At 32.5% G+C, this 13175-nt stretch overlaps 1 protein-coding gene across 1 annotated transcript; it reads right to left on the reverse strand.

The window, feature by feature from the left end:
• Positions 1 to 219: 219 nt before the first annotated feature.
• Positions 220 to 4653, reverse strand: LOC111696994 (putative uncharacterized protein DDB_G0286333). Its single transcript, XM_023466844.1, has 7 exons — positions 4301 to 4653; positions 4009 to 4048; positions 2947 to 3079; positions 2233 to 2316; positions 1915 to 1980; positions 1464 to 1518; positions 220 to 537 (listed from the first exon to the last, which is right to left on the reverse strand). Exons 1-7 carry the CDS (start codon positions 4548 to 4550, stop codon positions 233 to 235), a joined length of 933 nt encoding a protein of 310 aa, XP_023322612.1. The 5' UTR covers positions 4551 to 4653; the 3' UTR covers positions 220 to 232.
• Positions 4654 to 13175: the final 8522 nt, after the last annotated feature.

Genomic DNA, 13175 nt, shown 5'->3' on the forward strand with positions numbered 1-13175 from the left:
CCCCCCCCCCTCCGTGTATACCCCCTTGGTCTCAAACTTTAAAGTCGTTTTCCTATTTCAAAGTTTTCTGGTTCTCACCACAACTCCTGCAACATAGCCAATATAGTGATTAAAATAGTAATGAAAATATATTCACGTTGACAATGCATTTCTGTTTTATTCACACATGAATAATAATTTTTATTTAACTTTTCATTGTATTACAGGTATTTATGATTTTATTTAAACAAAACTAAAAGCACGAGTCCTGAAAATTAAACAAAATAACATCATTTCTAATTTTATCAAAAGATTTTAAGATCAAAGATTCTGCAAATGAATTTATTTTTTTGTTACAATGACTGGACAAATCTTTATATTGGAAATTGTTGAACTCTTTAATCTCTTCTCTTATTGATTTTTTTCTTCTTCCGTTGTTGTTATTGTTGTCATTATTGTTGTTATTGTTGTTGTTGTTGTTATTTTCGTTATTATTGTTGTTGTTGTTATTATTGTTGACATTTACACTTGTCCCGGTTCCAGTTCCAGTAAGGTTGGCTAAAAATGTTCAAAAAAATTAAATTGGGCAAACGAAATTTCTCAAAAACAAGTCTGAAATTTCAAAAATAAAGTCTCTCTTAATCATTATTGTAAACATTTAGGTATAAACTTTATCTCTTACTTATCAAAATAAGGAATATGAGGTTTTTAAATCAGTTTACAAAAGCAAAATTGTATTATTTGGAACAAGTGGCTTTTAAATGATTATTAAGTTAATTACTCAAAAATGTGTGTCAGTTTTCAATATTTTTCAATTCTTTAAATTGATTTGAATTCGGAAATTTAACCTCGTTCCAAGGGTATCCAAATAGAAGTCTTTTTGTATAAACTGCTTTTTTTAACCAAACATTGAAGAATTCAAAATAAAAAAATGCTTCTGTAAAATAATTTCATTCATCAATGTTCAGAAGTTTTGTGTTTTAACCCTCTCCCCGTCAAAGGAAGCTAAAAGCACAAAAAATAATTATGTTTCTATAGTTTATCCACAGGCAGTTAACTCAAAAATAAGAAGAAAGATTGTTTTGAGGATGTAAATTTATAACTTCATTCATGTTTGTATATTTAAGTTTATCCAGAAGTTTTATAACATTCGGTACTCCGATTTTACAGATTTAGGAAAAAAAGTTGGGTTTGTGCGTTTGGGCTTTTAAGCTTACTAGGCTTTTTGTTTTTTGTCTTTTTGTTTACATAATAAAATAAAGAGGAAAAAATTTCGACGATTTTTAAAAAAAATTCGCGGATTTTCAAGAATTTTTTTACAAAGTTAAAAACCTTTAAAACACATTTTTTTAATTTTTATCATTCGTAAACCTTCCCTGTGGTCACGTGATGTCCCACAAAAAATTTGGGACAGATAAGAACTGTTAACTGGCCTATTAATACGAATCTGAGAGAATTGAAAATAATTACAATTGTTTATCTACCTGTAATCATAATATCCACCATGAGAGTGAACATAAAAGTTATCATGATATTCGCCTGAAAAAGAAAGAAAGTTGACATCTTAATGTTATATAATAGAGAAATATAGACTAACGCCATAAATAAATAAATTTTTGTGTTTACTAATAAAAGAACTGAGTGCTTAATACAAACTCAAAATTTATAATTCCTACATCTTTGCAACCTAAGGCGGAAACATTCAAACTTGGACTATTTGATCTGCCAGAATTCATAGTTGTAATATCAAAAATCTACTACGCATCGGACTTAAAAGACACTTTTTCTTGCTATTCATTAAATCCGACCTCTATTTTTGCAAACCCCATATCTTCACAAAGTGAATACATATTTATTCACTTTGTATTCCTGTATTCATATTTACAGCTTGTATACCAGTTTCCTGAATGTCGTCCTTTTTAAAAGAAAACTCACCGACTGAACAAGAACTGCAAAAAATGCAAAAATTCCAGAGTTGCTGCTGCTACAAATTTCTATAACCTAAAATTTTCAATTTACAAATCCTAAATCATGTCGAGGACATCATCATCTTTAAAGTGCTAATACTGTAAATAAGCCCACTGTGATTGGGATTTGAAAAAGTACAGTCTTACAGATAATCAAAATTTTTAAACAAATTCCAACACGAAATTTACTTTCTTTCTAAAAGTTTCCATTTTCAACTTTACTTTAAAGAGGCGTGACAATATTTTATGTTAAATGTATAATGCTGTAATATTGAAATATTGAAACCTTTTTCCTTTTTTTCTTTTTCTTCTTTCCGTGGTAACCACTATTCGATCCATGGGAATCATCTGTACTTCCAACGTAGGAATCCTAAAGTAAATTAATGAAATGTCAAGATTGGAATTGGCAATATACTGACCAATGCGCAACAAACGTGGCGAATTTTGTCGGTTACTTCTTTAATACTAAAGCTAAAACCAGTGGTTTTATTGCTTTGTATGTACATGCTAGGGTAGAGATGCAAAAAAAGTGTAATTGAAAAGTGAGATAAAAGCAAAGGCCAATGCTTTGCAACGCTTAAAAGTGGGTCCGATCTTGAAAATTGATGCACTTTTCATTGCAGTCTGGGTCTATGTGAGACAAGAAAACTTCAAAGATTCATTCCCCCCCCCCCCTTTTTAACTTGATATAATTTGAATAATAGAAAACACTTTATAAAAAGATCATTTACGAATTATATATTGTAAATTATTGAAGCCTCAATGGTGCCATTTGAACCAACGTGTGTGAGAAATGGCTAAGATAACCTTATTTTTTCAATGGAAAAATTGATAATTGTGAGTTGTGGTTTAGCAAAAAACGAATAGAATAAAAATAATTCAGTAGTTTTGACGTAGTAAAATGACGATATCTTTCTTATTGTTGGTCAGGAAAAAAACTCTTCAATCGGGGGTAACTTAAAAATACGTTTACAGTCCTTTTAAAATTTATATTCCTGACCTCTGAATCTGATTCTGAAATAACAAGTCCTCCCATCTTCTCTCCAATCCATTCTATCCCAGTTTTAACTACATCCATCCTCTCCTTTATAGTTTCCATTCCAGTCTTCACAGACTTTACTCCTCTCCATACCCTGCAGTATACAAGGGAGATGGTTTATATACTAGATCTATCCTCTCCATACCCTGCAGTATACAGGGATATGGTTTATATACTAGATCTATCCTCTCCATACCCTGCAGTATACAGGGAGATGGTTTATATACTAGATCTATCCTCTCCATACCCTGCAGTATATAGGAAGATGGTTTATATACTAGATATATTCTCTCCATACCCTGCAGAATGCAGGGAGTGGTTTATATGGAAAAATATCAAAAGATCAAATGCCCAATGATCAAAACTCTTGAAATGATCAAAAAAGTTTACGCTGAACAGTAGGGGCAGCTACTTACTTTTTCAAAAATATTATAGAAATAGAAATTATTTAGAAATGATTTTAGGGTATGCATATATATTTCTTCTCTTTCTTCTCTTACTTCTCTTTCTTCTCTCTCTTCTCTTTCTTCTCTTTCTTCTCTTTCTTCATCATACCGAGAGATTCTTTTAATTCCTCTCTATATATTCTATTCTCTATGGATTGTACCCAGATTTGTTTACATTTCTAGCTTGTAGACCTAATTGAAATGTACTGCGTTTGTACTGTATAATTCTGCATTTGATCATTTGGCATTTGATCTTTTGATATTTTTGCGGTTTATATACTAGATCTATCCTCAATACCCCATGCAGTATAAAGCGAGATGATGTATATACTATATCTATCCTCTCCATACCCTGCAGTATACAGGGAGATGGTTTATATACTAGATCTATCCTCTCCATACCCTGCAGTATACATGGAGATGGTTTATATACTAGATCTATCCTCAATACCCCATGCAGTATACAGGGAAATGATTTATATAATAGATCTATCCTCTCCATACCCTGCAGTATACAGGGAGATGGTTTATATACTAGACCTGAATCTTCTAATACAATTTTCTCATGTTTACTTACTTGTCAAACCCCCAATAGGCTCTTTTTTCTCTCGTGGACTCTATAAAAAAGATTACATTAAATATATATCTAAATCTTTTTGAACTTGTTTTTATTTTCATAAAATATTGGAAATATATTAATATATATTTACTATAGGGGATAGGGGATATTTATATGTCCCTTATATTGGCAACTTTAATTGTTGTTTAAGAGGGTGTGCACATTATTCGGGTGAAAATTATGGGGCAAAAAAGTGTAAATTACTTTAAATTCATTTACTAAAAGTAAGATTAAATTTTTGTTCAGTTACCTGTCTGTTTGCTTATTGTAAGATGGTAATGATGGAACATGCTCAGTGATTCTTTTTCAAATATATCAGAAAATGTTGAATTAAAATTTTGGTCAAAATTTTCATTTTTGGATTTGATATTTCTCACTTTTTTATCTCCTTCATCACATAATTGCTGATTTCTGTTATTTATTAAACCACTGAAAGTGTCACAGATGCTGTAGTGCTGAGAAATATTAATAAAAATAATGATGATGACGCCAAACTTCATATTTTAATCTTCTCTGTTAGAGAAATGCAGATTCAGTCATTTAACCCGTTAGAGATACATGAAATCCATGAAATCTAAAATCTAGAATGAAATTATCTTGCATGTTTAGTATTCTGAAAAATCTGACACTAAATATCGACTCATAACCAGTAACCTCTGGGCTCTATAGGAAAAAGGAGACACATGAAAAGCTTAACGAGCATTCTTTATAAATCTGTTCAATTCATTACACAATTTGAAATAAAAAATCAGATTGTTTAGATAGTTTGCAAATTATTCCTCGAAAATTAAAGCTACAGTGATAACCAGAAAATTGTAGAATAGGAAGACGACATGAAAGCAATAATGAAGTGCATTTGTGTTGTTATAAAGGAAATAGCTGAACTAGGAATTATTGAATTACTTATAATTAGTGAAAGGGGTCTGTTTAAAAGTCGACTTCCTATTCCAGAGTTTTCTGTTTATCACTGTACTAGAGAATGTAGTAAAACCAAACTATTGGATGGTATTAAAGCAGAGGATGAAGCAGGTATAATGAAACTAGGAGATGGTATTAAAGCAGAGGATGAAGCAGGTATAATGTAGAAAGGAGATGGTATTAAAGCAGAGGATGAAGCAGGTATAATGTAGAAAGGAGATGATATTAAGTGGTAACACTAACAGGTGGCAACAATGATAAAACTTAACTGAAGAAAAGTGAAATCATTTCACATTTTTCTATCCTTCTATCTATGTTATAATGTTTCAATATATCTTCTTATTTGTGGAAATCTATAACTTACTTTTTCCTTTATCAACACTTATATTAGTATTATATTTATATCATACTTTTATTGGCATCGTCCATGTGTATTTATCTACGCAGAGTTGGAGAAATGTCTTGTTAAAGAAAACTGATATTATCTATCTATCACTCATAGGTAAGTAGAAGTAGGTTTGCTATCTATTTATTGTACGTTATTATCTATCTATCCATCCTCGTATCGTTCTATCTTTGACACACTACCTTATCTATCTATCCTTGAGATTTGTGTCTATCAATCTATTCTATTATCTGTCTATCTATTTTCTATCAGGAGAACAGAACGTCTCCGTGTATTTATTGTAAAATATTTCAGTGTTTATTTCATTTATTTTATAGATTACATCAGAATAAATTAAATACATTAGAATAAATAATTACATCAGAATAAATTAAATACATACATGTAATTTACATGTGTAATATTTATATTTTTATATGTGTAAGCCTTTAAAAAAACTCTTCCAAAAATCATGCAAAAACTGGATATTTCTGAATTGTCAAATTTTAATGGTTGAAAATTAGCAAGATATTTGGTGGAACTCGCCTGCAATTAAATGGATAATTGTCATCTGAAGTTAAATACAAAAAAAAGTTATCTGAAGATGGATAATTTTCATCTGAAGTTAAATACAAAAAAAATAAGTTATCTGAAGATGGATAATTTTCACCTGAAGTTTAATACAAAAAAAGTTATCTAAAGATGGATAATTTTCATCTGAAGTTAAGTTATCTGAAGATGGATAATTTTCATCTGAAGTTAAATACAAAAAAAATAAGTTATCTGAAGATGGATAATATTTTCACTGGATATTTCTGAATTGTCAAATTTTAATGGTTGAAAATTAGCAAGATATTTGGTGGAACTCGCCTGCAATTAAATGGATAATTGTCATCTGAAGTTAAATACAAAAAAAAGTTATCTGAAGATGGATAATTTTCATCTGAAGTTAAATACAAAAAAAATAAGTTATCTGAAAATGGATAATTTTCACCTGAAGTTAAATACAAAAAAGTTATCTGAAGATGGATAATTTTCATCTGAAATTAAATACAAAAAAAGTTATCTGAAGATGGATAATTTTCATCTGAAATTAAATACAAAAAAAGTTATCTGAAGATGGATAATTTTCATTTGAAATTAAATACAAAAAAAGTTATCTGAAGATGGATAATTTTCATTTGAAATGTATTATGACTAAAAAAGGCTTAGGTTGGGACTGTGAGCTGGGGAAGAATGGTCGTTATTAAAAGAAAATGATTTGCTTCAAAACATAATAGCGTTTCTGGTGTTTATATTGTGTTTACTTGCTAAATTCGGTTTTATTTTTTTTTATTTTATCATGTGTTATTTATTTTAAGATGACCTCTGACCACCTAATTTTTCTTCCTCATCCCGACTTACTTGAAATTTTTTAAGAACCCACTTTATTGTCCCGGCTGACCATATTATTAATGTCCCAGCTGACCCCATTATTATTGTCCCAGCTGACCACATTATTAATGTCCCGTCTGACTATACTTTATTGTCCCGGCTGACCACATTATTAATGTCCCGTCTGACTATACTTTATTGTCCCGGCTGACCACATTATAAATGTCCCGTCTGACTATACTTTATTGTCCCCGCTGACCACAATATTAATGCCCCGTCTGACAATACATTATTGTCCCAGCTGACCACATTATTATTGTCCCGGCTGACCACATTATTAATGTTCCGTCTGACTATACTTTATTGTCCCCGCTGACCACAATATTAATGTCCCGTCTGACAATACATTATTGTCCCAGCTTCACTTCATTGTCCCTGATGGCACGTTGTCATTGTGTTCCTCGTCGGATGTTATCCCTTAATGTTACTATTTGTTGAAGGGTCCGTTACAATATGGTTACAATATGGTTACAATATGGTTACAATATGGTTACAATATGGTTACAATATGGTTACAATATGGTTACAATATGGTTACAATTAAAGTGAAAATATGTAGTATTGTACCTATAGTCTAGGATTTAAGTTTGGATATTTTTAGATTTTGAGTTTGGATTTTAAAACTTATCTTGTGATGTATCGATCATTTTCAGGTCATTCATGTCCCTCGCAACGATTGAAACAGATTTGACATAAAAACATCTGGATATGGATTCTATACGATCAAATTTACTTTCTCATTGCTGATGACTGATGAAGTATCCAATTTTGCATTTACCTATTTATTTTCTTTATGGAAAGATAAGTGTAATTTCTTGGGGAGCGTAAAATACAGGAATTTTTTTTTGGCATTCCAGAGGGCTATTAGCCACATAGCCCCCCCCCCCTCTTTGTATAAAGAGAAAAGTGCACATTGCCCCTTGTTGTATTGCAATTGCATAGAATAGTACTTTAATCACCTTGAATCACTAAAAAAAAGTAATCCCTTCCCAACCCCACCACCTGGCCCCCTTAATAAAATCCCTCTCTAGGAAGTATTGAAATAGAAAAGTAAAATTGGACCATTTCCGCCTTTAAATTGCAAAGACTTCTACAGAGAGTGAATTACTAAATTACAAGGAATAATTCAATGGGCCCTCTGTTCAATTTTATTTGCGGTTACTGGTTGTGGAACAAGATTCGTTAACACTTAGTTCATTGATTTTTGTTTATTATAATATTGTCAAGCGAATTCTGATTTCTTAGAAATAAAAGCGAAATTCTTTTTAAATTATAAATGGGGGGAAAATAATCACCTTTAAATAGGGGAAACTCAATATTAACCTCCCACAAAATTCAGGGGCGTACGAGGGGGGGGGGGCGATCCCCTCGGCTGCCCTTACCCATGGGGATGGGGGCTCTTTTAATATTTCATCTGCTTGCATTTCCCTTCCTTAGGTAATCTACATTCTACATTGCATTGCATTGCACTCACCCAAACTAAAAGATTAAGAAAAGAAATAAAATATATTCTGATTCACAACAATACCCTTCAAAGCTTTGTCTGATCAAGTATAACATATCCATGTTTCCCATTTTGAAAACTGATTATCTTTATTTTTGGTTTCTCTACAAAAAAATGACTCATGCAATTTCTTGCTTCAGAAACGACAGAAAAATGAAGAACATGCCACTCTATAAATGGAGGGTCCCTGGAGATTGCGTATGCATTCCATTTAAATATAATTACATCGTATAATAAAAAATACTTTAAAATCTTACTTAATCTTAACTAAAAAAATTTCATTAAAAAATCTTGAATCAATACTGCCTACAGTGTAAATATAGATTTGATATCATTATTTATTATACAATATGTATCAATCCTATGAAAATATAGATATTTTTCAAGAAACGTTCCATCTCTATTTTTCATCCCTTGAAGCTTACACCACAGTATTAAGAGGGATTGTCTGATGAGTCCACTTGAGATAATTACATAAATTATTTATTAACACTTGTTATATGGAAGTGTGCATATGATCGAATAGTGTACATAGGTGAAAAAGGCATTCATATTTTTTCAAAAAATGAGTTTTAAGCAAAGAGAATAGAATATATTCTATTCTCTTTGGGCATAATGTTGTCAAGAAGGGCACAAAAAGTGCCCCCCCCCCTTCACAAATGCTGTTGTACGCCCCTGATATATATAGTTTTCCCTTTAAATATGAGAGGGGAGGCAAGAGCACATCCCCCCCTGTATACTTTATGCATTACGTAAAGGTAAAATAAGTAACATATCATATCATTGTTTTTGTTCGTTTTTAAACAGCTCGTATGGCATGGTATAATGGTTTAATTTTAAGTATAGTTTTGTGTGGGTTTTCCAAGGAAGTGGTTTGGGATGAAACCTGCGACCTACGAAATCCCCCCAGACAAATACTGCAGACACAGACACATACTGCAGACACAGACACATACTGCAGACACAGACACATACTGCAGACACAGACACATACTCCAGTCACAGACACATATTGCAGACTCAGGCACATACTGCAGACACAGACACATACTGCAATCACAGACACAAACTGCAGACTCAGACACATACTGCAGACACAGACACGTACTGAAGACACAGACACATACTGCAAACATAGACACATTCTGAAGACGCAGATACAAACAGCAAACACAGGCACAAAATGCAGACACAGACACATACTGTAGACACAGACACATACTGCAGACACATACTGCAGACACATATTACCGACACAGATACATAGTGCACAGACACAAACTGCAGACACAGAAACATATGCAGACAAAGACACATACTGCTGAGCAGACTCATACACATACGGCAGACACAGACACATACCGAAGACACAGACACAAAAGACTTTTCTTGGAATCAATTAATCTATGATTGTTTAGATCCATGATATCTAATTCTGGCCTTTCCACAACGTTTTTTCCTAGTCTCTGGAGGGAGGGAACCCCGGGAGCCATGAGCCTCCCAGATTTGCTAGGCAGACTGAGCCTCCCACAGGCAGTAAGAGCCTCCGCTATGTAGAATAGTTTCCTTAAAACTCTTGGTTTTTACATGTAGTAAAGAATTTTTTTGTATTTTGTTCGACATAGTGACATAAACATAGTGGCATAAACATAGTGGCATAAAAAGTTTATCAAAGATCAGTAGTATTAATCAATTAATATAAATAGTAACTAATTATGACAAGTAAAGTGGTTTATAAAACTTGAACTTTTACTCAAAAAGGAAAACATTCTAAAAGTAATTTTATTTGATATTTTATAATTTAATTTATTTATTTTAATAAAATTAATTTATTTTATATACTAATTTAATTGATTTAAGCAATACCTTTCTTTGAAATTTTTATTAGATTAAAATAATAAAAATTTGACATTGACAAATAAACTGAATCTTTAAAAAATTTCCAAAAAAGGTATTGCTTAAATCAAATCAAAGATTTAAACAAAATAAACTAAGCTCAATTCAGAAATGAATTTTCAAATAGCCTCCTTGCTGCGTAAGAAATGTAAAACATAAATCTTATAAACCACTTTACGAGTCAATATAAGATATACAAATCATGACAATCAATAAACAACATTAATCTTAAGTAAAATTCTTAATTCAACTATGTTGGAAAAAAATGAAAACAATCTTTATTACATGTTAAAACCAAGAATTATAAGGAAGCTGTGCTGTATAGCGGAGACTCGCTTACTGCATAGCGGAGGCTCATACAGTATGGTGGAGGCTCGGTCTGCATAGCAAATATGGGAGGCTCGTGTCTGCATGGTGGAGGCTCATGGCGTCCAAGGGTTCCTCCCTCGTCTCTGAAGATTTATATTCATAACAAATTCAATATAACCAAATTTTGATAAGAAAACTCGAAAAAGGGGGCGGATAGTGTAAGTGAACCTCCCCTCCCCCCGCCCCTTCCCTAAAGTTTCTGACTATAGTTGCAGATCATTTAAAAATCTTAAATTAATGAACTAATTAAAGATGAGACATATAGGACAATTAAGAGAAGGATAAAGGAAACATCTTGTCATAAGAAGTTGATAAATAGTTTAATTGTTCGATTAAACACAGATATTTATTTAATTTGTACTGGCTTGATGTATATTAACCTTAAGGTGATTTCTGAGAGAGGATACCTCGACCCCTTGGCGACTGCCCCTCCCTCCCTAGAAGTACAGAACAAGACAGGATCCTACACGCACTTAAACAAATATTTTTCACTCCACTTAAATATGATAAATTTCTTAAACCTTTTAATATTTAATGCTTTAACTATTCTCAATTCGTTAACAAGAAACGTGAAAAAGTTTTTGCCCTGTCCTTGTTCTGACATAGTCCGAGAAAAGGGTAAATATATCCGTTTTCAGAAATTAAGTAAATTTCTCCTTGAATATTTTTGAATCCCAGAAAAGGATTAAGAGTATTTTTATCTTTTTCATATTAGGTATATCTATCCCTGGTTGTAGTGACCAACTTCCTCAGGATATATTAACATTCTGTCCGACATACTTACACATTCAACCCCATACATACTGGAGAAACTCCAGAAGCAGCTAGATACATGATACTGCAGACGCCAGACACAGACACATACTACAGTAAGAGGCACAGACACTACTGCAGACACAGAAACATACTGCAGACTCAGACACGTACTGCAGACACAGACACATTATGCAAACATAGACACATACTGAAGACGGAGACACAAACTGTAGACACAGACACATACTGCAGTCACAGACACATATTGCAGACTCAGGCACATACTGCAGACATAGACACATTCTGAGGACGCAGATACATACTGCAGTCACAGACACAAAATGAAGACACAGACAAATACTGCAGACACAGACACATACTGCAGACACAGACACATACTGCAGACACAGACACATACTGCAGACACAGACACATACTCCAGTCACAGACACATATTGCAGACTCAGGCACATACTGCAGACATAGACACATTCTGAGGACGCAGATACATACTGCAGTCACAGACACAAAATGAAGACACAGACAAATACTGCAGACACAGACACATACTGCAGACACAGACACATACTGCAGACACAGACACATACTGCAGACACAGACACATACTCCAGTCACAGACACATATTGCAGACTCAGGCACATACTGCAGACACAGACACATACTGCAATCACAGACACAAACTGCAGACTCAGACACATACTGCAGACACAGACACGTACTGAAGACACAGACACATACTGCAAACATAGACACATTCTGAAGACGCANCCCCCCCCCCCTTCTTGTTTAAAACATTTTTTGACAGAAAAAAAGCTTAAGCTTAGAATCTATTGTTTCATCTTGTTGACGAATGATTCGATTGGCTTAGATCGTTAACGTATGATTTGTTCGGTTTGACAAATACTTTTCTTCAGAGTATAATATTTTCATAAGAACATCCGGTTTTGTATTTTTCTGTGTAAGACACAGAACTCAATGCATTTAGGGTTAGAGATGGGAGTCAAACCTTATAGAAATTCAACGTATAGAAACCGCTACGTATAGCAACAAGGGAGAACATTTTTTATATTTTTGAGAAATTGAATAATCACTGTAAAGTAGATATAATTTTCATAAAATTCTTTTATTTAAATGGTAAAACGGAATTTTATAAAAATCATCTAGCATTACTGGAGAACTTTTTTTATAGTTTTAAGAAATTTTTTTTCTTCTAAAAATGAAACTGTAGATAGCACTTTTAAAAAATATTTTTTTTAATAGTAACACGCAATTTTATGCATAACCATATAATCATTAATTTATGTTGTCAGTCCATAATAAAATCTGGGGGACTTTAAACACAATATATATATATATATATATAAACTATATGAAAACTGAGACGCTGTATTGACAGAGAGTATTTGTGTAGGGGGGGAGGGGGACTTTTAGCACGCGCCAGCGCGCCAACAAAATGTTTGTGCTACCCCTTGGCAACATTGTGCCCCCCCCTTAAAAACCCCTTTTAAAAAAAAATATTGATACCTTTTTAATTATGTACACTATTCGATCATATGCACGCTTCCTTATACCAAGTGTTATAAATATAAATAAATTATTTATGTAACTTTTTCTTAAGTGGACTCATCAGACAATCCCTCTTAGTACTGTGGTGTAAGCTTCAAGGGATGAAAAATAGAGATGAAACGTATCTTGAAAAATATCAATATTTTCATAGGAACGATACATTTTGTATAATAAATAATGATATCAACGATATATTTACACTGAAGGCAGTATTAATTCAAGATTTTTTAATGAAACTTTTTTAGTTAAGGGCAAAAGTGAGATTTTAAAGTATT

Source organism: Eurytemora carolleeae, unplaced genomic scaffold, assembly GCF_000591075.1.
Source record: "Eurytemora carolleeae unplaced genomic scaffold, Eaff_2.0 scaffold35, whole genome shotgun sequence".
NCBI lineage: Eukaryota > Metazoa > Arthropoda > Copepoda > Calanoida > Temoridae > Eurytemora > Eurytemora carolleeae.

Bases quoted from the DNA above. Each gene is read 5' to 3' on its own strand.
- LOC111696994 (XM_023466844.1), bottom strand. From the start codon at position 4,550: ATGAAGTTTGGCGTCATCATCATTATTTTTATTAATATTTCTCAGCAC. The intron at 3,080-4,008 runs GTAAGTAAACAT...TGTATACTGCAG, and splicing joins GCCTATTGGGGGTTTGACAA to GGTATGGAGAGGAGTAAAGT. The intron at 538-1,463 runs GTAGATAAACAA...GAACATTTTTAG, and splicing joins GGTGGATATTATGATTACAG to CCAACCTTACTGGAACTGGA.